Genomic DNA, 22500 nt, shown 5'->3' on the forward strand with positions numbered 1-22500 from the left:
CCACCCCACAATAAAATGGAAGAATTGTTCTGTGTATCTCATCAGGCCTGAAAACACCCTGGGGTCATCCAGAAAGAGAAGGATATCTGGGCTGCCTCCTGGACCCAATCTTTAGTCACTTCAGGTTTACTACCCTAGTAAAACTCTAGTCAGCACAACAGTTAAGACCTGGAGGCTTAATTGGATCAGAACCCAAGACCCTGATTTACTGTCTATAGTCTTACTGAAATGGGACCCTAGAACACTGAAATACTGGAGTCTTACTGGAAAGTCCACAGGTTTCTAGGTTCTGATCTCAGTAAAACTCCACCGAGAACCACACAGTTCCTCATTCCTACTCGAGATAAGCAGCAGAAGATGGGTGGATGGATACTTTTATTGTGAAGCACAGAGCTTTGTTTTGAAAAGAAACACATGTTGACTTTGTTCAGACTGCGCTTCTCTGATAAAGGTGAAAATGCTGTCTATGTTACGCTGTGGTGTCTTCAGATAGTGGAGCCTATTGACCTGTACTGGAAGTGTGGCCTTGGGAACCCTCACACCACCCACTGTCTGGGCAACGGTCAGATCATGATCAGCAGTATGGGAGACCCATCTGGCAATGGCAAAGGTGAGAGAACCAGCACACAAGATCATAAACCCTCAGACAGACCAGCGCACGTAGACGGAGAACTCTGAAGGTTTTATTAGAAACATGAGTAAAGTAAGGGAACGTCAGACGAACGTTATGACCTGTAAAATCCGCTCGTTAACCGGAGTCGACCGGACACGCACATTCTGAATGACAAACCCGCTGATTGTTGTTATAGCGTCCTCTTGTGGACAGTTTCAGTTGTTACACCTCTGTTTGTCTCAGGTGGTTTCATCCTGCTGGATGGTGAGACGTTCGAGGTGGTTGGTAACTGGGAGCACCCAGGTGAAGCAGCGCCCTTTGGATATGACTTCTGGTACCAACCTCGGCACAATGTGATGATCAGCACTGAATGGGGTGCGCCCAAAGCTCTGGTTGATGGTTTCAATCCAGCTCATGTCAAAGAGGGTGAGTCTTTTCAATCTCTTCCTCGCTGAGTCTTTCTTTTCTCTAACAGTTTTATCATCGTGGCCTTTCTGATGTCACACTGTGGCCTCACAGCTAGAAGGTCCCGGGTTCGACTCCCACTGTGGGCGCCGGGGGCGTGTCCTCCACCATGCCTTCGGTGTCTGCTCAAGGAAAAAGGGGCCTTTCTGTGTGGAGTGTGCATGTTCTCCCTGTGTTCACCTGGGGTATCCCCCTAAATAAAACCCTCTAAAAACATGCAAGAAGACCACCACCTGACCAATGGTGACAAACAGAGTTGGGTCCCCGGGTGCCGCTGTCGGCTGACAGCCCACCGCTCCTGGTTTGCCGCGGAGGAAGGATGACCAGGATGGGATAAAAGTGGAGAAAAGAATTTCACATAAGCATGGCGTGTACAGTGCCCCCCCCCCCCACCCCACCCCCCCCGTAAATCTGCATGTTGTGTTGATTGTGACTGATAAAGGGATAACTTCATGTGAAGCAAGAATACAAAGAGTCACGCTCAGGACAATGTCAGGCTCCCTGTTGCACAAAAATCAAACTTCTGCTCATACAAGTTCATTGTTGTTGGTGTCGCAGGTCACTATGGAAGCTCCCTCCATGTTTGGGACTGGACCACCCACAGGAAGCTGCAGACGCTTGACCTTGGTGAGGAGGGTGGTATTCCCCTGGAGGTCCGATTCCTCCATGACCCTGATGCCACTGAGGGCTACGTGGGATGTGCTCTGCGAGGAACAGTCTTCAGATTCTACAAAACACCAGTCAGTATCACGAGGTTCCAGATCCCAGTAAGACTGTAGTCAGTTCAACCAGGAGAGGCAGTGAATGACCAGATAATTGATTATTATGTCAGAGCATGTGACAGGAGTGAATGCAGGATGAGAAATAAACTCCAGGCCTGAGTGTGCAGAGAAAAGAGTTTCATTAGTGTTGGGTGCTGGAACCCAGAGGGACCCAGAGGGACTCCCAGAAAGCCACCACAGGGTTTGTACTGGATCCATGCAGACTCTGAGTCTTTGTAGTGTTCTGATTGATTAGCAACCAGCTGGATCTTTCTTTGGAGAAGGACAATCTGACTCACCATCCAACATCAGCTCCCATCGTAAACATCATACCTGCTCACTGTTAGCATGTTAGCATGCTGATGTTAGCATTTAGCTCAAAGCACTGCTGTGTACAGAGCTGCTAGTATAACTGCAGACTGTGTGTTTTCAGAAAGGTGACTGGGCTACAGAGAAGGTCATCACTGTCCCCTGCAAGAAGGTGGAGGGATGGTTGCTACCTGAGATGCCAAGTGAGTCTGTCTGTCTGTGTGTCTCTCTGCCTGTCTGCCTGCCTGTCTGTCTGTCTGTCTGTCTGTCTGTCTGTCTGTCTGTCTGTCTCTCTGCCTGTCTGTCTGTCTATCTGTCTGCCTGTCTGCCTGTCTACCTGTCTGTCTGTCTGCCTGTCTGTCTGTCTGTCTGTCTGTCTGTCTGTCTGTCTGTCTGTCTGTCTGTCTGTCTGTCTCTCTCTCTGCCTGCCTGTCTGCCTGTCTGTCTGTCTGTCTGTGTGTCTCTCTGCCTGCCTGTCTGCCTGTCTGTCTGTGTGTCTCTCTGCCTGCCTCTCTGTCTGTCTGTCTGTCTGTCTGTCTGTCTGTCTGTCTGTCTGTCTGTCTGTGTGTCTCTCTGCCTGCCTGTCTGCCTGTCTGTCTGTCTGTCTGTCTGTCTGTCTGTCTGTCTGTCTGTCTCTCTGCCTGCCTGTCTGCCTGTCTGTCTGTGTGTCTCTCTGCCTGCCTCTCTGTCTGTCTGTCTGTCTGACTGGTTTCCTGTCTGTCTGTGCAGGTCTGATCACAGACATCCTGATTTCATTGGACGACCGTTTTCTTTACTTCAGTAATTGGCTGCATGGTGACATCAGACAGTATGACATCACAGACAGGAGGAATCCACGACTGGTCGGCCAGGTGTGAATGTTATGACACCGGTGCAGTGACGAACAGGTGATAGCTCAGAGTGAGACAGTTAACCCGTCCGTCTCTTCCAGGTGTTTCTGGGAGGAAGCATCATCAGTGATGGTCCCGTCAGAGTCCTGGAAGACCCCGAGAACCAGCCGCAACCCGGCCCACGCATCATCCAGGTACCGCAGACAGGAAGCAGTGAGACGGGACAGAATGGACCTGTCTGTCCAACATCCTGTGTTCAATCCTCTGCGGGGGTTTATTTTTTATTTATTCTTTGATATCTCTCTCCACCTGTCTCTCTCTCCACCCGTCTGCCTCTCTCTCTCTCCACCTGTCTCTCTCTCCACCCATCTGTCTCTCTCTCTCCACCTGTCTCTCTCTCCACCCATCTGTCTCTCTCTCTCCACCTGTCTCTCTCTCTCCACCTGTCTCTCTCTCCACCCGTCTGCCTCTCTCTCTCTCCACCTGTCTCTCTCTCCACCCATCTGTCTCTCTCTCTCCACCTGTCTCTCTCTCCACCCATCTGTCTCTCTCTCTCCACCTGTCTCTCTCTCTCCACCCGTCTGTCTCTCTCTCTCCACCTGTCTCTCTCTCCACCCATCTGTCTCTCTCTCTCCACCTGTCTCTCTCTCTCCACCCGTCTGTCTCTCTCTCTCCACCTGTCTCTCTCTCCACCCGTCTGCCTCTCTCTCTCTCCACCTGTCTCTCTCTCCACCCATCTGTCTCTCTCTCTCCACCTGTCTCTCTCTCCACCCATCTGTCTCTCTCTCTCCACCTGTCTCTCTCTCTCCACCCGTCTGTCTCTCTCTCTCCACCTGTCTCTCTCTCCACCCATCTGCCTCTCTCTCTCTCCACCTGTCTCTCTCTCTCCACCCATCTGTCTCTCTCTCTCCACCTGTCTCTCTCTCTCCACCCATCTGTCTCTGTCTCTCTCCACCGGTCTCTCTCTCTCTCTCCACCTGTCTCTCTCTCCACCCGCCTGTCTCTCTCTCTCCACCCGTCTGTCTCTCTCTCTCTCTCCACCTGTCTCTCTCTCTCCTCCCGTCTGTCTCTCTCTCTCCACCCATCTTTCTCTCTCTCTCCATCTGTCTCTCTCTCTCCACCGGTCTGTCTCTCTCTCCACCCGTCTGTCTCTCCACCCATCTGTCTGTCTCTCTCTCCACCCATCTGTCTCTCTCTCTCTCCACCCGCCTGTCTCTCTCTCCACCCACCTCTCTCTCTCTCTCCACCCATCTGTCTCTCTCTCTCCACCGGTCTCTCTCTCTCTCCATCTGTCTCTCTCTCTCCACCTGTCTCTCTCTCCACGTGCCTGTCTCTCTCCCTCTCCACCCGTCTGCCTGTCTCTCTCTACCCATCTGTCTCTCTCTCTCCACCCATCTGTCTCTCTCTCTCCACCGGTCTGTCTCTCTCTCTCCACCCACCTGTCTGTCTCTCTCCACCCGTCTGTCTCTCTCTCTCCATCTGTCTCTCTCTCTCCACCCGTCTGTCTCTCTCTCTCCACCTGTCTCTCTCTCCACCCGTCTGTCTCTCAGGGAAAGCGTATCCCTGGAAGTCCTCAGATGATCCAGTTGAGTTTAGACGGTCGGAGACTTTATGTGACGACGTCTCTCTACAGCGGCTGGGACAAGCAGTTCTACCCCGACATGATCAAGTCAGTACTTGTGCTACTGCAATATTACTGTGCTACTACTGCAGTTCAACTGTAATATTATTGCACTGCTACTGTAATATTATTAACCGCATCACATACCTGATTAAAGTGCACTATATGGCCAAAAGTATGTGGACAGCTCGACATGTTTTCTTGAATGCTTGAGTTCTTTAGCAGAACAAAACCCCTTAATAAAACCCTTAAATCTAAAAATCCCTTTGCTTAACAAATGATGCAGAGCTGAAGTTGTGCCTTTAATTTAAACATTCATTTGAATAATCTGAGGATTTCCTCACTAAAGGGTAAAAATACTTCAGTTTCTGGAACCTTTAAGAGTTGATTTCTGAGTTCTGCAGCATCAGAATGAAAACAGACGCAGAACTAAAGGTTGCAGGCGTGTCCACACACTGAGTGTCTGTCTGTGTGTCTGTCTGCAGACAGGGCTCGGTGATGATGCAGATCGATGTGGACTCTGTTAACGGGGGCCTCTCCCTGAATGAGAACTTCTTGGTGGATTTCGGTAAAGAACCCGGCGGTCCGGCTCTCGCCCATGAGGTCAGGTATCCTGGAGGAGACTGTACGTCTGACATCTGGCTGTGAGGACATGCAGATCTGCTGTGTCAACGTGAATCCACAACATGAAATTTAGAGCGAGCAGCACGACGCCTCATTGGTGGTTTAACATGTAACCGTTAATGTTTTCAGTAAATTCACCACCTTTAGCTTTAATCACCTCTGAAGAACTGAGCCGGTGTGACGGAGGAGCGGACGTTCCTCCGTTTCACACTCAGTCGTTCAGCACTGCGACACAGTATTAACAGCTTTAATATCAAATCAGTCAATCAAAGCGTTCAGGTTAGTGTAGCACGAGCGCACGCGCAGAAGCCAGATGATGGAAGAAGGCGACGAACAGGGCGACTGGTCAGAATGGTTGTCTGAAGCAGAACAAGACGATTCGAAGTGCGTCACATCAAAACATGAAAGACATCAAGAAACACGACACACACACGTCTGCAAGCAGAGCGGTTTGACGGACATCTCGTCTTTCGTCCCGTCCGCTGCCGTTCAGAGTTCCTCCGTTCGGCCCTCCGTCAGTTTCTTCACCTCTCGTCGTGTTTCTTGGGAAGCCCTCGTACGTCGTTTCCCGTTATCGGCACAGTTCACGCAGCTCACAGCTACAGCAGGAATATCAGACATGAAAATGACGCTAAGAGCGAATCAGAACTTCAAAGACGCATCTGAACAACTCGATCAGTGCCCACGTGTATGATCCAGACCTGGTCCAGGCCTGATCCAGACCTGGTCCAGGCCTGATCCAGACCTGGTCCAGACCTGATCCAGACCTGGTCCAGGCCTGATCCAGGCCTAATATAGACCTGATCCAGACCTGTTCCAGGCCTGATCCAGACCTGGTCCAGGCCTGATCCAGACCTGGTCCAGGCCTGATCCAGGCCTAATATAGACCTGATCCAGACCTGTTCCAGGCCTGATCCAGACCTGGTCCAGGCCTGATTCAGACCTGGTCCAGGCCTGATCCAGGCCTAATATAGACCTGATCCAGACCTGGTCCAGGCCTGATCCAGGCCTAATATAGACCTGATCCAGGCCTGATCCAGACCTGGTCCAGGCCTGATCCAGACCTGGTCCAGACCTGATCCAGACCTGGTCCAGGCCTGATCCAGGCCTAATATAGACCTGATCCAGACCTGTTCCAGGCCTGATCCAGACCTGGTCCAGGCCTGATTCAGACCTGGTCCAGGCCTGATCCAGGCCTAATATAGACCTGATCCAGACCTGGTCCAGGCCTGATCCAGGCCTAATATAGACCTGATCCAGACCTGGTCCAGACCTGATCCAGACCTGGTCCAGGCCTGATCCAGACCTGGTCCAGGCCTGATCCAGGCCTAATATAGACCTGATCCAGACCTGGTCCAGGCCTGATCCAGACCTGGTCCAGACCTGATCCAGACCTGGTCCAGGCCTGATCCAGGCCTAATATAGACCTGATCCAGACCTGGTCCAGGCCTGATCCAGGCCTAATATAGACCTGATCCAGACCTGGTCCAGGCCTGATTCAGGCCTAATATAGACCTGATCCAGACCTGGTCCAGACGACAGCCTGAGACTCAGGTACATGTGCAGGTTCTGATCTGTGTGTTAGAATAAAACCAACCTGTCTGACCTGCTGGGACCTGTCAGTCACACCTGTATCCTGCAGCGCCACCTGCTGGTCAAACTGTAACGTCGCAATGTTTCAATAAAGTTACATTTGATTGCTCGTCTGTCTGATACTTTCACCTGCAGACTGTAATCTTTCCAGACTGAATCAACGTGATGTCTGCAAACGCCAAAATGTTCTTTTAATTCTTGACGTGAGACGTTTGTCCGCTGGTGAAGACCAAGCCCGTCGACGGACTTTACATCGTATCCTTTGTCCAGACACAAACGTCCCTCACCCTGTTTTGTCTTCTCGGTGGACACGTGAAGTCAATCACATCATGTCAACACCTGAACACCAGGGTGTCCTTTGACTCTGATGAACTGCATCTCTGAGTGAAGGTCAACGTCTCACTGATGGAAATCTGCCTGAAAACATCTGAAACTTTTCAACTCGTCCGACTGTGAATCCTTGTTCGATGAAGAGGAGTGCAATAAAGTACTCTGATTCTTTGCTGAAGGAAAAGTACTAATACTACAGAGTAGAAATACTCATTACAGGTAAAAGTTACACGAGTATCAAAAGTAAAAGTATACCTATTCAGTTGATCATATTTACATATCTGGATTATTATTGATTAACTTGCAATCAGAAACTTCTATTTTCTATGAATCTCATTTATTTTTGTGATCATGTTTGAGATTTAAAATCAGAAAAGAATAAAATCTTCAAACATAAAAACAGCAGAAGAACAAACACACCGCATACATACAATACTCTGTTTATTCAATCTAAGTACTGCACAAAGATATGTATGCATACCATGCACTGTACCTGTACTATGAACAAAGTACTTCCAGTCATTTCAGCATCAGATAAATGCAGTAAAAATACAACATTTCTCTGTAGTGAAAGAAAATCTCCAAAAGTAGAAGACTGAGGTTCAACACAAGTTGCTGAAATCAGAAAAGAGTAAAATAAAACAAAAATTAAATAAAACCATATTTACGTTACTTCTATACAGTACTATATACAGTACTATGCACAGTACTATATACGTATTAACTGTGCCTATATATGTATACACGCAGCTCGTGTGCTGGTCCAGTCCAGTCAATGCAGTCAGAATGTAAATCCAAGTACCGCCTGTAACCGTCACAGTACCAGAAACCAGAACCTGAAGCAAACAGAAAGGTGGAGGAGAAGTAGAAGAAGAAGAAGGAAGAGAGAACAGAGAGTCGGCAGCAGCGAAGAGAGAGACGAAAAGGGGGATTGACGAATTTGTTCTGTTATTGGTGGTCACTCGCTGTTTCATCGGCCCTTCTTCCTTTCCTTTCGTTTGTTTTGTTTATTATTTCATAGAGAGTAGGATTAGAACGAGGAGGATAGTGTCGGGGGAAGGGAATCAGGGGCCGTATGGCTTCTGAAGGGAGAGGGGGGTCTGAGGGAGGGGGGTGGCAGCAGGTGCTCAGGAAGAGAGGGGCTCCGGGGGGAGGTGAAGTACCAGAGAAGCAGAGGAGAGTCAGAAGTCCCGAAGAACTTACGGTGCTGCTCAGAGGTAAGGGAGCTAAACCGGGGGGTGCGGGGTTCAAGGAAATAAAGCCTTTACAAATGGACTTGTCCCCACAGAGTCTGATAGGTAAGGGTTTCGAGGCCAAGGGTCTATTTAATGGAGTGTTGAGGGTTAACTGTGTGAGCAGGAAACAGTATGAGGACGCTATCAGCATGGGGTCCATGGAATGTTTGCTGGTCTGTCGGAAAAAGAAATACTGGACAACATAAGAGGGGGACAGGTAATAGATGTACAGAGGAGGAGTACAAGAGCAGGGAGGGAGCCGGGGGGGACCCGCCGGTTCTGCTGACATTTGCAGGCACTGAGTTGCCAGGGAAAGTTTTTCTTGGTAGCGTGAGGTGAGGGAGTACGTGAGGCCTCCGCTGCGCTGCTGTAACTGTCAAAGGAATGGACATATTGCGGACTCCTGTCGGGGTAAGAAAAGGTGTGCAAAGTGTGGCGGAGATCGTGGAATAAAAGAGTGCAGACCAGATGCCCCTAAGTGCTCTAATTGTGGGGGGGACCACGTAGCAGCATATCGCAGATGCGAATATACTATCAAAGCCAGGAAGGTAGAGGCTGTGAGGGAGCGAGACAAGGTGTCAAGGTGCTGAGGCAGTGAAGAGAGTGGGAGTGATGTAAAATTGGGCAACGATAGCGCTGCACCAAACACGCTTCCTCCGGACATGCTGGTTATGAGTGAGGAGTCATTTCTATCATTTGTGGTTGATGTATTGGCTGGAGCGAAGCGTATCTTTCCGTCGAAAACTGCGAATAGATCAGACATCATCAGGGAAGTGGTGGGGGCAGCTGAAAGGTTCCAAAGCAGGTACCAGAGAAGTTACACCAGCACATGTCGGAGGTACAGAATAGAGCGCAGAGGATGAGGGAATACAGTGAAGATGAGGACTCAAACATAGCAGATGATGCGGAGGATTGTTAGTTTCAGAATGTCCTCCAGTGGGATGCCGGAGCCCAGTTAAAAACGGTCAGGAGTTAAAAAAGTTTGTTGATAAGCTTGAGATAGAACCAGAGCTGATTTGTATTCAGGAGACATGGTTAAAGCCCAGCTTGGATTTTGTAATCCCAGGATATGAGTGCGTGAGGTTGGATCGGGCAGAATTGGTAGGTAGAGAGATAAGGGGGATTAATAAGTCTCATGGGGGCTGTGCGACCTTTGTTACAAATGGGCTGCAGTACAGGAGAGTGAATGTAAGTGCTAGTCTTGAGTGTATAGCTGTGGAGGTGTGGGGCAGCTACAGGTACAGTAATAATAATCGTAATAATAAAGATAGTGTTACTGTGATTAACTTCTATAACCCCTGTAATCCTTTGTTATTGTCAGATTTTGATGAGATAATGGAGGAAGTACGGTGCCCTGTTGTATGGCCAGGAGATTTTAATGCACACAGTCCTTTACGGGGTAGTAAGAAAAGAGACAGCAATGGGGTAGCAGTAGAAGACTTTCTGGATAAGCATGGGTTGGTATTGATAAATGACGGTAGGCCAACAAGATATGATATTGCTAGAAATACCTCTAGTGGCATAGATTTAGCAATAGCATCCCCCAATTTACCTAGAATAGGGGAGTGGGAGGTAATGGATACTTGTACGCTGGGAAGTGATCATTATCCAGTTTTGTGCAGATTTGGGAGAGAGTTGAGGAAGGAAGAGGGAGAGAGGGTACCCAGGTATACCTTTTCTCAGGGGATGAGTTTTGCAAAAGGGCAAATAGCTTAGTAGGAGAGGTTGGCAGTGAGGGCTCTGTGGACAGGTGGAATTGCTCCATTAGTTCCATGATTCATGAAGCAAGACACCATTCCTGAGAAGCGAGGTCCTAAGGCCCGGAAGCGTGTACCGTGGTGGAACAAAGGGTGTGATGGAGCTGTAAGGAAGAGGAATAGAACGTACAGAATATTAAAGAAATATCCAAAGTCAGCTAATGTAACTGAATATAAGCGGTTGAGGGCCTTGGCAAGGAAAGTCATAAAAGAGGAAGAGGAATAGCTGGAGGAAATTTTGTGATACAGTAAGCCCAGAGACGCCAGTAGGCCAGTTATGGTCAGCTGTGCACAAAATGTCAGGGGTTTATAGGACAAGATCTGTCCCAGTGCTGCAGAAAGGTGGAGCTGAGGCAGTGTCGAGTAAGGAAAGGCAGACATGTTTGGAGACACTTTCCATGAGGTGCATAAATCAGAGAGTTTGGGGGCTGAGGGGTCTAGGAGGAGGGCAGAGGTGATGTCAGATAATCAGTGGAAACTGGAGAGGAACATGGAGAATGATAGTCCAATTAATTTATTTTTCTCTGTTAAGGAATTGAGAGATGCCATTATGGCCAGGGCGAACACCACTCCAGGGCGAGACAGACTGTCCTACGAGCTCTTTAAACAGCTCGGTGACTTTGTGTTGGATGAGATCCTTGCTTTGGTGAACACAGTGTGGGCAGAGGGATGTCTACCGAAGGAATGGAAGCATGCAGTGGTGGTCCCGATCTTAAGGTTAGGCAAAGAGGTGTCGGATCCAAGGTCTTACCGGCCCATAGCGCTTACATCAGTGCTCTGCAAATAAATGGAGAGGATGGTTACAAATAGGTTAGAGTACTTCTTGGAATCAAGAGGGCTTTTTGTTAATTTCCAGAATGGCTTTAGGAGGGGTCGCTCCACAATGGAGTCAGTTGCTCTGGTGGATCAAGATATTAAAAGGGCGTTTAATAATAAAGAAGTGGTGATGAGTGTATTCTTAGACATTGAGAAAGCGTATGATTCTCTGTGGAAGGACGGATTATTGATTAAAATTTATGATCTGGGAGTTAGAGGACGAATGTTTAATTAAAGGAAAGAACTATTCAAGTTCAGTGCGTGGTGTCAGTTCTAAAACAGTATTATAGAGAACGGCACTCCACAGGGAAGTGCTTTTTCTCCAGTGTTATTCAATGTAATGATAAATGACATCTTTGATAATATAAGGGAAGGATTTGGGCTGTCCTTGTTTGCAGACGACGGGGCCACCTGGAAAAGAGGACAAAATGTGGAGTTTATGGTGAAACAGGTCCAAAAGGCATTACAGAGTGTAGAGGAGGGGGAATGACATGGGGTTTTAGGATTCAGCACCAAAATCTCAAGCGATCTCAAGCTCGACCTGATATTGTAAATGAAATCCTGAGGACAATAATCAGAGTAAGGGAAGACAGTGACATCGCATTTTGCTGGGTTCCTGGGCACGCTGGGATCCAGGGAAATGAACAAGTGGACAGCTCAGCCAAAGGAAGCTTGAACAAGCAAACTGTAGAACACCTCCCTTTAGGAAGAGTGGAACTGAGAGGAATAATTAAAAAGGGCCTAATAAAGGAATGGCAGGTGGGTTGGGAGAAAGAAAGAAAGTAAGGGGAGGCATTACTTCTCCGTACAATCCCTAGTCAATAGGAAATGCCATCGCAGTTGACCATCTCGAGGGGACTCAGTTAAACTATGCAGGTTGAGGCTGGGTCACTGTGGTTTGAGTTGAGAGGAAAGCATGTCACAGGTCTGAGAATGCAGTCAATACAACGCTGAAACGCAGAGACTATTTATCCAAATGGCAGAATTAGAGCTTCAGGTTTTTTCTATTTCTTCTTTGTTTGGCCACTGTGAGAACCATCAATTGATTTCCAGAGCAGTTTTGCAGTTTTTGCATCAAACAGGACTTTATGGAAGAATCTGAAGTAGATTAGAAATAACAACCAGTGGAGGGCAGTAATGCGCAGTTCAGCGTCTACACTGCCGGAAATCAAGAAGAAGAAGAAGAAGAAGAAGAAGAAGAAGAAGAAGAAGAAGAAGAAGAAGAAGAAGAAGAAGAAGAAGAAGAAGAAGAAGAAGAAGAAGAAGAAGAAGAAGAAGAAGAAGAAGAATAGGTGGCGGCGGCGTCGGCGCCGCCTGGCGGGAATGTTAGCTGTTGTTGACATGAAGATCTCTGAGTATCAATGGAGGAGACAAACTGGAAATAAAGCATCATTTCAAACCCAGTAAACAGTAACCAGGTAAGACTGGCTCACCTGTAAACACACAGACACTTCACTCAACCTGAAGAATTAAGACATGAGACGGAGCTAACGTTAGCTTAGCATACAGGTTTAAAACAATTGAACTGAGTTAGCAACAGTTGGCCCGATCTGCCGGCTAATGCTAACGCTAACATTAACCGAGCCGTGTTTGTGTCTGTGTTAAATGCCGAAACAAGAGTTGACGCTGTTGGGTGAAAAGCGGTTTCATTTGGCTTGTTGCTAGTCAGCTGCCGAGTGTTTAGTTTAGCCTGTAAGCTAAGCAGTTTCAGCACGATGCTAATGTTTCGTTAGCTGGTTAACGGTAACTGCGTGTCAACCAACAGCATCATAAGTTCGTGTAACGTATCAGTAAGCTAGCAGTCTGTTCGTTCTTGAGCTGTAAACTGTGCCTGAGCTAATGCTAACGCTACACCCGCTCCTCGTTAACTTAGCTTTCAGTAAAAGCTCCTGAAAACACTGAGCTTTTGAAGGTTTAACTTCCATCTGCACGTCCACTCTTAGTGGGTTAGCTTTGTGCTAAGCTAACATCAGCTGACCGCTGGATGAGCGGCTAACTAGAAGATTTATTAAACTGTTATTTTAAAAATGTTTTCACTGGACTTTGAAGCGAGTTCATGTTTAAAGCTTTAATATTAGACACAGTTTTAAAAGATTAGCAAAAACTGTGTGTAATCCAGTAGATCTGCTATAAATGATGAGTTTAATGATTATTGTAGACAGTGACTCAACAGAAATGAAGCATTATGTGTTAGACTGCATTAGCTTAAAGCAGCACATAAGCTGAACACTGAGTGGAGATGATCCCTCTGTTTTATTTAAGTTTGTTGCCATCAGTTCAAGATGCTTCTGTTTTTTCCCCCTTTGTGTTCCTGGCTGTCCACAGTGTCTCCACGAGTGCTGGCTGTGGACACACAGACAGATTTTTTACTGTTAAGTCCAACTTTGATAGAAAATGTTGTGTTTTGTCCAACTAACCCAAAGATATTCACTTTACTGTGGGGAAAAAACAGAGAAATCAACACCAGAGGATAAAAAAAGGAAAGAAAAAGAGTCACGTAAAGGATTGATCAGCGATCAGAATGTTTTTGTCATCGAGCAGTCGTTTCAGCTCTTCTTCATCAATGAGGCAATGAATATCAGAGCAGGATGGAACGCTCTGACGGCCGTCAATCAGCTCATTAGAGACACATGAGAATCTGCGTGTCCGTCAGCTGGTAAAGGACAAGAAACTGAAGTATGCAGGAGAAACGTTTGCCATCGTTCTTGTTTATTCGCTGTCTCGCGTGTCAACGATGATAAATGTTTGCTTGACGTGGTTTTGGCCTGGATGAAGACTAATCTCCACAGACAGCAGCAGACGTTATTCACATCGCATCATTTGTGTCTAAAACGCAGCACAAAATGTTTGTAGAAAATAACTTTAAGATTCAGTAACTCGATCAAAGCTGGAAGCACGTAAAGGCACACGTGGACGGTTGTGAAGGACGTTTGTCCAAAACGTAGGCGAGGGTTCACTTTGAGGTCACATTGCGAGAGCGTCCACGAGTCTGCTGGACTGATGCTCTCAGCGGTCCTGCCAGGATCAGTCCAGCACGGCGGAGCTGAAGAGGCAGCCGGCCTTTAGCTGGAGCCAGGAGAAGGTGGAGCATTTCCAGTAGAACGTACGTGTGCTGTGTGACGGAGGTGTCCTGACCGGGCTTTATGCAGACGCCAGCGTGACAGCAGACGGCGGTCAGCGAGAATCAACCTCACAGCTGAGTGATGACGGTGTAGCAGCAGCATGAAATTACATCCTCGCTGTCCACAACGTTCAGCTGTCCTCCTCCCACCAATCAGACCAGAGCTGCTCTCGTTTCTCTGAACAAATGATGTGCTGTCTAAATATTCATTTGTCGTCCAGTTGGATGCGGAGAACCTTCTGGAAGCCTTCAGCATTCAGACCATTGGCAGTGCAGGTGTGCAGGTGAGTGCAGTCTGTGGAGAAGTTTCACCTGAAGATTAATGAGAAATGATGCAAGGCGTGAACGGACAGCTGCAGGTCCTCCAGGACTGAATGGACAGAATCAGCAGTGAAGGAGAAGATTTTATGGTCTGTGCGCTCATGAATTTGACCGCCATGCTGGGAAGAGGCCATTTGATGGACGCGCATTTTAATAGGCTTGTTGATTTAAAGACATTGGAGGTCAGATACACCTGAGGCAGCCATGTTGTCACTGGTATGAAAGAGCATTACACCTGTTAGGATTGATTTGTTGATCAGGTTTGGCCTTATTGAACCAATAATTGATATGATGTTACAGAGCTGTGGTGGAGGGTCTGTGGACAGGCTCTGAACACACCACCTGCAGGGGATCAATCAATCATTAGAGCCGGGATCAATGCATATGAACCTAGTTCATCAGAGAACGCTCAACATTAACGTACAGAAATATGAATATGCATAAACATAGAAGAAGAAGATGCTCTGTGAGGGCGGCAGCCGCAGTCAAACGTCCATCGTGAGAAGAGTGAGGACATCCAGAGCTTTGGAAACTGTCTGATGATTGACTTCAGTCCAAAACTGAAACTGTCTGCTCTCTGTCACAGTAAACTGAAAACAGCGACGTGGTTTTCCACATCAGCTGATCTGCAGATCGATCACAGTGAAAACACGAGTGTAGACGATGAGTCCGCGTCACGTCCTGTCTGATCTGACATGAAGACAGCCTGTCCCCTGACTGTAATCTGTAATCTGCTCAGTGGGATTACAGCCAGGCCGACTCTGAGATCACTCTCTCACACGCGCACGCACACACACGCGCACACACACACACACACACACACACACACACACACACACACACACACACACACAGCAGCTGTTTGCACTGTGTGTGTGTGTGTGTGTGTGTGTGTGTTAGCTCTGCAGTTCTAATGTGAGATGATGACAAACAGTTCACATGATGTTAAACAGAGAATTTGAGCAGTTTTTATGAAGTTGAATCATTTCTGGTCAAAGCACGCTGACGTTTGTACCACCGGACCCTCATAACTTATTTAGATAACGTGATATTAACACTTGTTGAAGGAAATGAACGTGCTCGTCGTAAAATCTGGTGAGAGAAGAAAAAACTGACCTCACCTGCTACCTGAGGGCTGTACTCTGTCTTTCCATTGGCTCACAGACGTGCAGGTCCTCAGGTGCGATGTCTACAGTTGGTCTGTCTTGTCATGTTGAGGACTATTATTTTCATCATTGGTTCATCTGATTCTACATTAATCTTATTATTATTGATTGAATTTCACACAGTGGACAGAGAATGAACAGGTGTGTTGAATTACATGTTTCTTGGAAGCACTCGTACATCGTTTCCTGTTACACAGCAGCACCGACAGTCACAGACATCACATGTACACAGAAGTGCTCTTACCTGAAGCACGTGGGCAGAACGCTTCGTAACAGGCTGCTGGAAATCATGGAGGAACAAGCAGGTTCATGTTATTCATGTCAGGTTCTGACCTCTGGCCTCTCTGCTCTGACCTCTGAACGCTCAGCTCTGACCCCTGAACTCTCAGCTCTGACCGCTGACCTCTGACCTCTGCTCTGAACTCTGACCTCAAACATCTGACTTCTGACCTCTGTCTCTGTTTCAGTTGAGGAGGGCGACGCCTCCCAGTGGCCATGATGGAGGACACAGAGCCGGAGCTTTCCCCCACCCCCTCTGATCGGAACAGCCCCTCTCCTTTGCCATCCCCCTCCCTCTCCATCTCCTCCTCTCCCTCCCTGTCCCTCCCCTCCACCCCCTCGTCATCCTGCGGCCCCCCCCAGGCTGCTACTCCCCCGCTGGGTGTCATCAGCGAAGGCGTGGCAGAGCTCAGCCTGGTGATCGACGCCGAGGTGGCCCACCGGGCGTGTCAGGAGGTGCTGCAGAAGGTGAGGCTGAAGCAGGAAGACGGCGATGTCACTGGCCCGCAGAATGGGGACAGGTCGGACGCGGAGCCCCACGCCCCCGTCGCCGCTCTGAACTCCACAGTGAAACCGCTGAAGATCCACGCGGAGATCGACGGCGAGGGCCCGGCCCCCGGCTCGGTGAAGAGCGCCCGGCGGTGGCAGAGACACAATCCCTCCAAACAGTCGTGGCTGCTCCGTCTGTTTGAGTCCAAGCTGTTTGACGTGTCCATGGCCATCTCCTACCTGCACAACTCCAAGGAGCCCGGCGTCCAGGCGTACATCGGAAACCGGCTCTTCAGCTTCCCCCACGAGGAGGTGGACTTCTACCTGCCGCAGCTGCTCAACATGTACATTCACATGGACGAGGACGTCGGGGACGCCATCAAGCCATATGTGGTGGGTGTGGTCTGGACAGCGGGAAGGCTGAACAGCGCGTCCTCAAACCTGGCCGGCCTTAATGTGGTCAGGCTGAGTGTGAGAGGTCGTTCTTGTAGTAGGAAAAGTTCCGCGCTCGTCGTCCACTTACTAGCTTTTTCTGGAGCTTTCAGCCGCCTCTCATGGTCTTTATCAGAGGGTGGAGGTCACTCAGTTTTTGTAGAGATGGTTCAATTAGATGCAACCATCCGAACACCATAGCATCCACCCCTGCCCTTCCATCCACTTCTTAAAACCCAGTAACTCTTTGGAAAGACCCGTCAGACCGCTAGCAGCCACCTACAGCTAGAAGTCCTCACCAGTCCCCCAAAGCCACAGCGACCACCTGTAAACGCTCGAGCAACAGCTCCAAACACCCTCGCACCAGCTTAGCCAGCAACCATCAGCCACATAGAACAACCCCAGTAAGATGTAGCACCTGCTCAGCGTTTACCTGCGTATGTGGGGGGGTGGGGATTTAAAACTGCACCAAACAAGAAGCACAACCTTAAAATGTTGTTCGGTCCAGCACAGAGGGTCCAGGTGTTGTGGTCGATCTCAGACGGCTGTCAGCTCATAGACATGTGACCTGTGACAAGGGTTAGTCTCAGCAGGTCAGAGGTCAGCACTGTAAAAAGCCTTGCTCAGTGTTGTTGTTTCCCTCCTCCTCTTCCCCCTCTTCCTCTTTAACCCTGCGTGTTGTCTTGCAGGTTCACCGCTGCAGACAGAGCATCTCCTTCAGCCTGCAGTGCGCCTGGCTGCTGGGAGCTTACTCCTCCGACATGCACATCTCCACCCAGCGACACTCTCGAGGAACCAAACTGAGGAAACTCATCCTGTCCGACGAACTGAAACCCGCGGGGTCTCGGGTTCGCAGGGACCCTCTGACTCTGACGCCGTTCTGTCCCGTGACGTCTCCTGCCGCCGGCCCCGGGCCCCTGGGAGGTGAACACGGCCTGTCGCCCTCCAAGCGCACGCACCAGCGCTCCAAATCCGACGCCACGGTCAGCATCAGTCTGAGCACCAACCTGAAGAGAACGGCCAGCAACCCGAAGGTGGAGAGCAGCCAGGACGAGGTAACGCCACCGCACTCGTCTTCTCGTGTCTCTCCTCCGTCTTTACCTGTTTTCATTCCATAGAGTCTGTGAGCGTTGACTGAGACCAGACAGGACAGGTGACATGGATCAAATGTCCTCAGAGGTCAACGAACTGCCGACCTTTCTTCATGGAAACTGAATAAAAAGCAGCCTTTCGTAGTGGTTTAAACTACGGGTCCACGTCAGGGACAAACTTGTGACATGAAGAAAACGTCAAACACAGGAATGTAGTTCATTGATTAGGTCGTATCTCACTGGATACTCCAACATAAATCCACACACAACAAACTAAAAAAACTAAAAAATGAAACTGGTTGATTCTTAGTGTGATCTATGACCTCTGACCTCTGACCTCCTCAGGACAGCAGCTCCAGCATGGATAGTCTGGAGTTTGAGACTGGTCCCGTAAGTTCACCAGCATCATGTTCATGTTCTTCTTCCAGGGTGCATTGTGGGAAATGAAATCTTTCGATGGATGCCGTGGGTTCTGGTTCTGGTTTTGGTTCCGGTTCTGGTTCTGGTTCTGGTTCAATGTGAGGTGAAGTCCCAGACTTTCACTGCATGTCTGTGGACTTGACCAGCACATCTAGTAATTTTTCTTCTGTTGGATCCAATCAGCTGTGTGATGTTGAGGGTGAACCAATCAGGATCCTCGGCGTGTTTCCTGTCACTCACTGATTGGCTGTTTTTGTGTCGGTGCACCTGTGGTCTGTGGAGGCCACCAAACCTTCACCTGTCTCTCTCTCCAAAGGTCACCTGAGGAGACGCCAGCAGACCCACAAATACTCGAGTAATGCTGTTTGTGTCTCTGTCTTCTTGTCTCTCTCTCTGTCTCTCTGTCTCTCTCTCTGCCTGTGTGTCTCTCTCTCCCTCTGTCTCTGCCCATCTCTCTCTCTTTCTCTGTCTGTCTCTCTGTCTCTGCCTGTCTCTCCCTCTCTGCCTGTGTGTGTCTCTCTTTCTCTGTCTCTCTGTCTCTGTCTCTGCCTTTGTCTCTGTCTCTGTCTCTGTCTCTGCCCATCTCTCCCTCTCTGCCTGTGTCTCTCTCTCTTTCTCTGTCTCTGCCTGTCTCTCCCTCTCTGCCTGTGTGTGTCTCTCTTTCTCTGTCTCTCTCTCTCTGCCTTTGTCTCTGTCTCTCTGTCTCTGCCTGTCTCTCTCTCTCTGCCTGTCTCGCAGCCCGTGCGTCTTGCTCCTCAGAGGGAGTTCATAAAGTCTCTGATGGGCATCGGGAAGCGTTTGGCGACTCTTCCCACCAAAGAGCAGAAGACGCAGCGGCTGATCTCAGAACTGTCGCTGCTCAACCACAAGCTGCCGGCTCGCGTCTGGCTGCCGACCGCCGCCTTCGACCACCACGTTGTTCGAGTGCCGCACACACAGGCTGTGGTGCTGAACTCCAAAGACAAGGTGAAGACACATGCGCAGACGTCACATGACTTCCTGTCAGAGCAATAACTCAGGTGTTGTCAGGATCCGTGAATCTGACCTGCCCTATAATTTCAATCATCACATCGACGCTCTGACGCAGATCTGCCTGCCTGAATGAATGAACAAATGAACAGACGAATGAATGAATGAACGAACGAATGAACAAATGAACAACTGAATGAACGAATGAATGAACTCATGTTTTGCCTAAGCGGTCAGTTTGACGCCTCCTGGACGACCAGACGTGAGGCAGGAACATGAATAAAAGCTGTTTGCTGATGAACCTTCGTTCAGAGACGTGTTCAGTGAGGAGAACAAAGAGTCGCAGAGAACCGACAGAACACCTTATGACATCACTTACAGCTGTGAGACATGTCATGTGACCGGTTTCCACCTCTGACCCGTCAGGCTCCGTACCTGATCTACGTGGAAGTTCTGGAGTGTGAGAACTTTGAGACGTCCAGCGTTCCGATCCGGATCCCAGAGAACCGGATCAGAAGCACCCGTTCTGTGGAGAACCTGCCGGACTGCGGCATGACAGCGGAGCAGCGAGCCGGCAGCTTCTCCACGGTCCCCAACTACGACAACGACGACGAAGCCTGGTCTGTGGATGACATCGGAGAGCTGCAGGTGGAGGTGAGAGGCCGCTCACGGGATGTGATGTCATCGTGATCACAGGCGTTCTCAGACAGGATGTGATGTCATCAGTACCACAGGAGGATCACTGAATGTACTTTAATAACAAATATTCACAGTAGCAGAAAGACACAGGTTGTGATGTCCAAGCTGTTAAAACGGGTGACATCAGGAAGCAGCACCTGTGCGAGTGACCGGCTAGCTGTCCACGCTAACTGTCCTTTGCTTTGTCTGTCCTCATTCTGTCCTTCCTGCAGCTCCCAGAGATCCACACCAACAGCTGTGATAACATCAGTCAGTTCTCAGTGGACAGCATCACCAGCCTGGAGAGCAAAGAGCCGGTGTTCATTGCTGCAGGAGACATCAGGTCTGTACGCCGACGGCGGCTTTCACACAATGTCCCACCGGTCCCATGAAAACCAGTTGACTGTGCGTCACTGTGAACTGATGGTTCATGTGCGGTTTAACACGCTGCAGTAATAAAGCTGTGGCAGACGTGCAGCTCGGCGCTGTGGTGATGTCCCAGTTCTCCGTTACAGTCAGCAGCATGGAGACGTGTCCCCACAGCAGACAGTCACTTTGTCCCTTAGGCCATGTTAAATGAACAGAATCTGAGTCATTTACAGAAGGAAGGTGGTCATGTTGCTGCAGTCAAACAGGAGCTGCCAGGGGTTTAGACCAATCAGATCGCGGTTAGCCTGTCAGAGCCAATCAAGGACTCTGCTGTTTCACCTACTGCAGGTTGGTCCTGCCTACACTCGTCAATTGTTTGTATTTCAGACCTTTGGCCAGAACGGATACTTATTCTGTAGGAAAAAGGTGTATTTCCTGCGATTGATCGATTAGTCAAACACACACACACTGATCCTGGATCAGATGATCAGCGCACAGAACGTCTGGATGGTTCTCGTCCACAGGCTGCAAGACAGCTGGAGACAAGATGCAGCAGATGAGTTTCATGTGAACTCAGGTTGTTTGGTTTCCTGTCTGCAGATCTCCTCCTCATCCTCATCCTCTCTGCTCGTTCTAGGCGCCGCCTGTCAGAGCAGCTGGCTCAGGCCCCCACCACCTTTAAACGGGACCCCGAGGACCCGTCAGCTGTGGCCCTGAAGGAGCCCTGGGAGGAGAAGGTCCGGTAGGTGAAGCCCAGGTTATATTTGACTGTATGTCTCTGTCTGTAGTTTGTCTCTGTCTGTAGTTTGTGTGTCTGTTTGTAGTTTGTCTCTGGCTGTAGTTTATCTCTGGTTGTAGTTTGCGTGTCTGGCTGTAGTTTGTCTCTGGCTTTAGTTTGTGTATCTGGCTGTAGTTTGTGTATCTGTCTGTAGTTTGTCTCTGGCTGTAGTTTGTCTCTGGTTGTAGTTTGTCTCTGGCTGTAGTGTGTGTATCTGTCTGTAGTTTGTCTCTGTCTGTAGTTTGTCTCTGTCTGTAGTTTGTCTCGGGCTGCAGTTTTTGTCTCTGGCTGTAGTTTGTCTCTGGCTGCAGTTTGTGTCTCTGGCTGTAGTTTGTCTCTGGCTGCAGTTTGTGTATCTGGTTGTAGTTTGTCTCTGGCTGCAGTTTGTGTCTCTGGCTGTAGTTTGTGTATCTGGCTGTAGTTTGTCTCTGGCTGTAGTTTTTCTCTGTAGTTTGTCTCTGGCTGTAGTTTGTGTCTCTGGTTGTAGTTTGTCTCTGGCTGTAGTTTGTCTCTGGCTGTAGTTTGTGTCTCTGGCTGCAGTTTTTGTCTCTGGCTGTAGTTTGTCTCTGGTTGTAGTTTGTCTCTGGTTGTAGTTTGTGTCTCTGGTTGTAGTTTGTCTCTGTCTGTAGTTTGTCTCTGGCTGTAGTTTGTCTCTGGCTTTAGTTTGTGTGTCTGGCTGCAGTTTGTGTATCTGGCTGTAGTTTGTGTATCTGTCTGTAGTTTGTCTCTGGTTGTAGTTTGTCTCTGGTTGTAGTTTGTCTCTGGCTGTGGTTTGTGTCTCTGGCTGCAGTTTGTGTCTCTGGCTGTAGTTAGTCTCTGGTTGTAGTTAGTCTCTGGTTGTAGTTTGTCTCTGGCTGTAGTTTGTGTCTCTGGCTGCAGTTTGTGTCTCTGGTTGTAGTTTGTCTCTGGCTGTAGTTTGTCTCTGGCTGTAGTTTGTGTCTCTGGCTGCAGTTCGTGTCTCTGGCTGTAGTTTGTCTCTGTCTGTAGTTTGTCTCTGGCTGTAGTTTGTGTCTCTGGCTGCAGTTTGTGTCTCTGGCTGTAGTTTGTCTCTGGCTGTAGTTTGTCTCTGGCTGTGGTTTGTGTGTCTGGCTGTAGTTTGTGTATCTGGCTGTAGTTTGTGTATCTGTCTGTAGTTTGTCTCTGGTTGTAGTTTGTCTCTGGCTGTGGTTTGTGTCTCTGGCTGCAGTTTGTGTCTCTGGCTGTAGTTTGTCTCTGGTTGTAGTTTGTATCTGGCTGTAGTTTGTGTCTCTGGCTGCAGTTTGTGTCTCTGGATGTAGTTTGTCTCTGGCTGTAGTTTGTGTCTCTGGCTGCAGTTTGTGTCTCTGGTTGTAGTTTGTCTCTGGCTGTAGTTTGTCTCTGTCTGTGGTTTGTGTCTCTGGCTGCAGTTTGTGTATCTGTCTGTAGTTTGTCTCTGGCTGTGGTTTGTCTCTGGC

At 48.9% G+C, this 22500-nt stretch overlaps 2 protein-coding genes across 6 annotated transcripts in view; both read left to right on the forward strand.

The window, feature by feature from the left end:
- The window catches only part of selenbp1 (selenium binding protein 1), a 14553-nt gene extending 6774 nt beyond the window's left edge, over positions 1-7779 (forward strand). Inside the window, exons 5-13 of one of the 2 annotated variants that reach the window (XR_011602345.1) lie at positions 490-610; positions 857-1039; positions 1637-1818; positions 2273-2351; positions 2878-2999; positions 3080-3172; positions 4529-4647; positions 5085-5955; positions 6253-7779. Coding sequence is in view for 1 of the 2 variants with exons in the window: in XM_070966222.1 (XP_070822323.1) it covers positions 490-610; positions 857-1039; positions 1637-1818; positions 2273-2351; positions 2878-2999; positions 3080-3172; positions 4529-4647; positions 5085-5247 (1062 nt within the window). In the remaining variant the exon portion in view is untranslated. Of the gene's footprint in view, positions 1-489; positions 611-856; positions 1040-1636; positions 1819-2272; positions 2352-2877; positions 3000-3079; positions 3173-4528; positions 4648-5084 lie in introns of both variants that reach the window. The other variant, XM_070966222.1, reaches the window with a different exon arrangement.
- A 4415-nt stretch (positions 7780-12194) lies between these two features.
- The window catches only part of pi4kb (phosphatidylinositol 4-kinase, catalytic, beta), a 13280-nt gene continuing 2974 nt past the window's right edge, over positions 12195-22500 (forward strand). For 2 of the 4 annotated variants that reach the window (XR_011602359.1, XM_070966733.1), the window contains exons 1-7: positions 12195-12372; positions 16030-16723; positions 17452-17817; positions 19012-19239; positions 19669-19896; positions 20154-20263; positions 20927-21031. Coding sequence is in view for 3 of the 4 variants with exons in the window: in XM_070966733.1 (XP_070822834.1) it covers positions 16058-16723; positions 17452-17817; positions 19012-19239; positions 19669-19896; positions 20154-20263; positions 20927-21031 (1703 nt within the window). In the remaining variant the exon portion in view is untranslated. Of the gene's footprint in view, positions 12373-16029; positions 16724-17451; positions 17818-18198; positions 18244-19011; positions 19240-19668; positions 19897-20153; positions 20264-20926; positions 21032-22500 lie in introns of all 4 variants that reach the window. The other 2 variants (XM_070966736.1, XM_070966735.1) reach the window with 2 other exon arrangements.

Source organism: Chaetodon trifascialis, chromosome 7 (genome assembly GCF_039877785.1).
Source record: "Chaetodon trifascialis isolate fChaTrf1 chromosome 7, fChaTrf1.hap1, whole genome shotgun sequence".
Classification (NCBI taxonomy): domain Eukaryota; kingdom Metazoa; phylum Chordata; class Actinopteri; order Chaetodontiformes; family Chaetodontidae; genus Chaetodon; species Chaetodon trifascialis.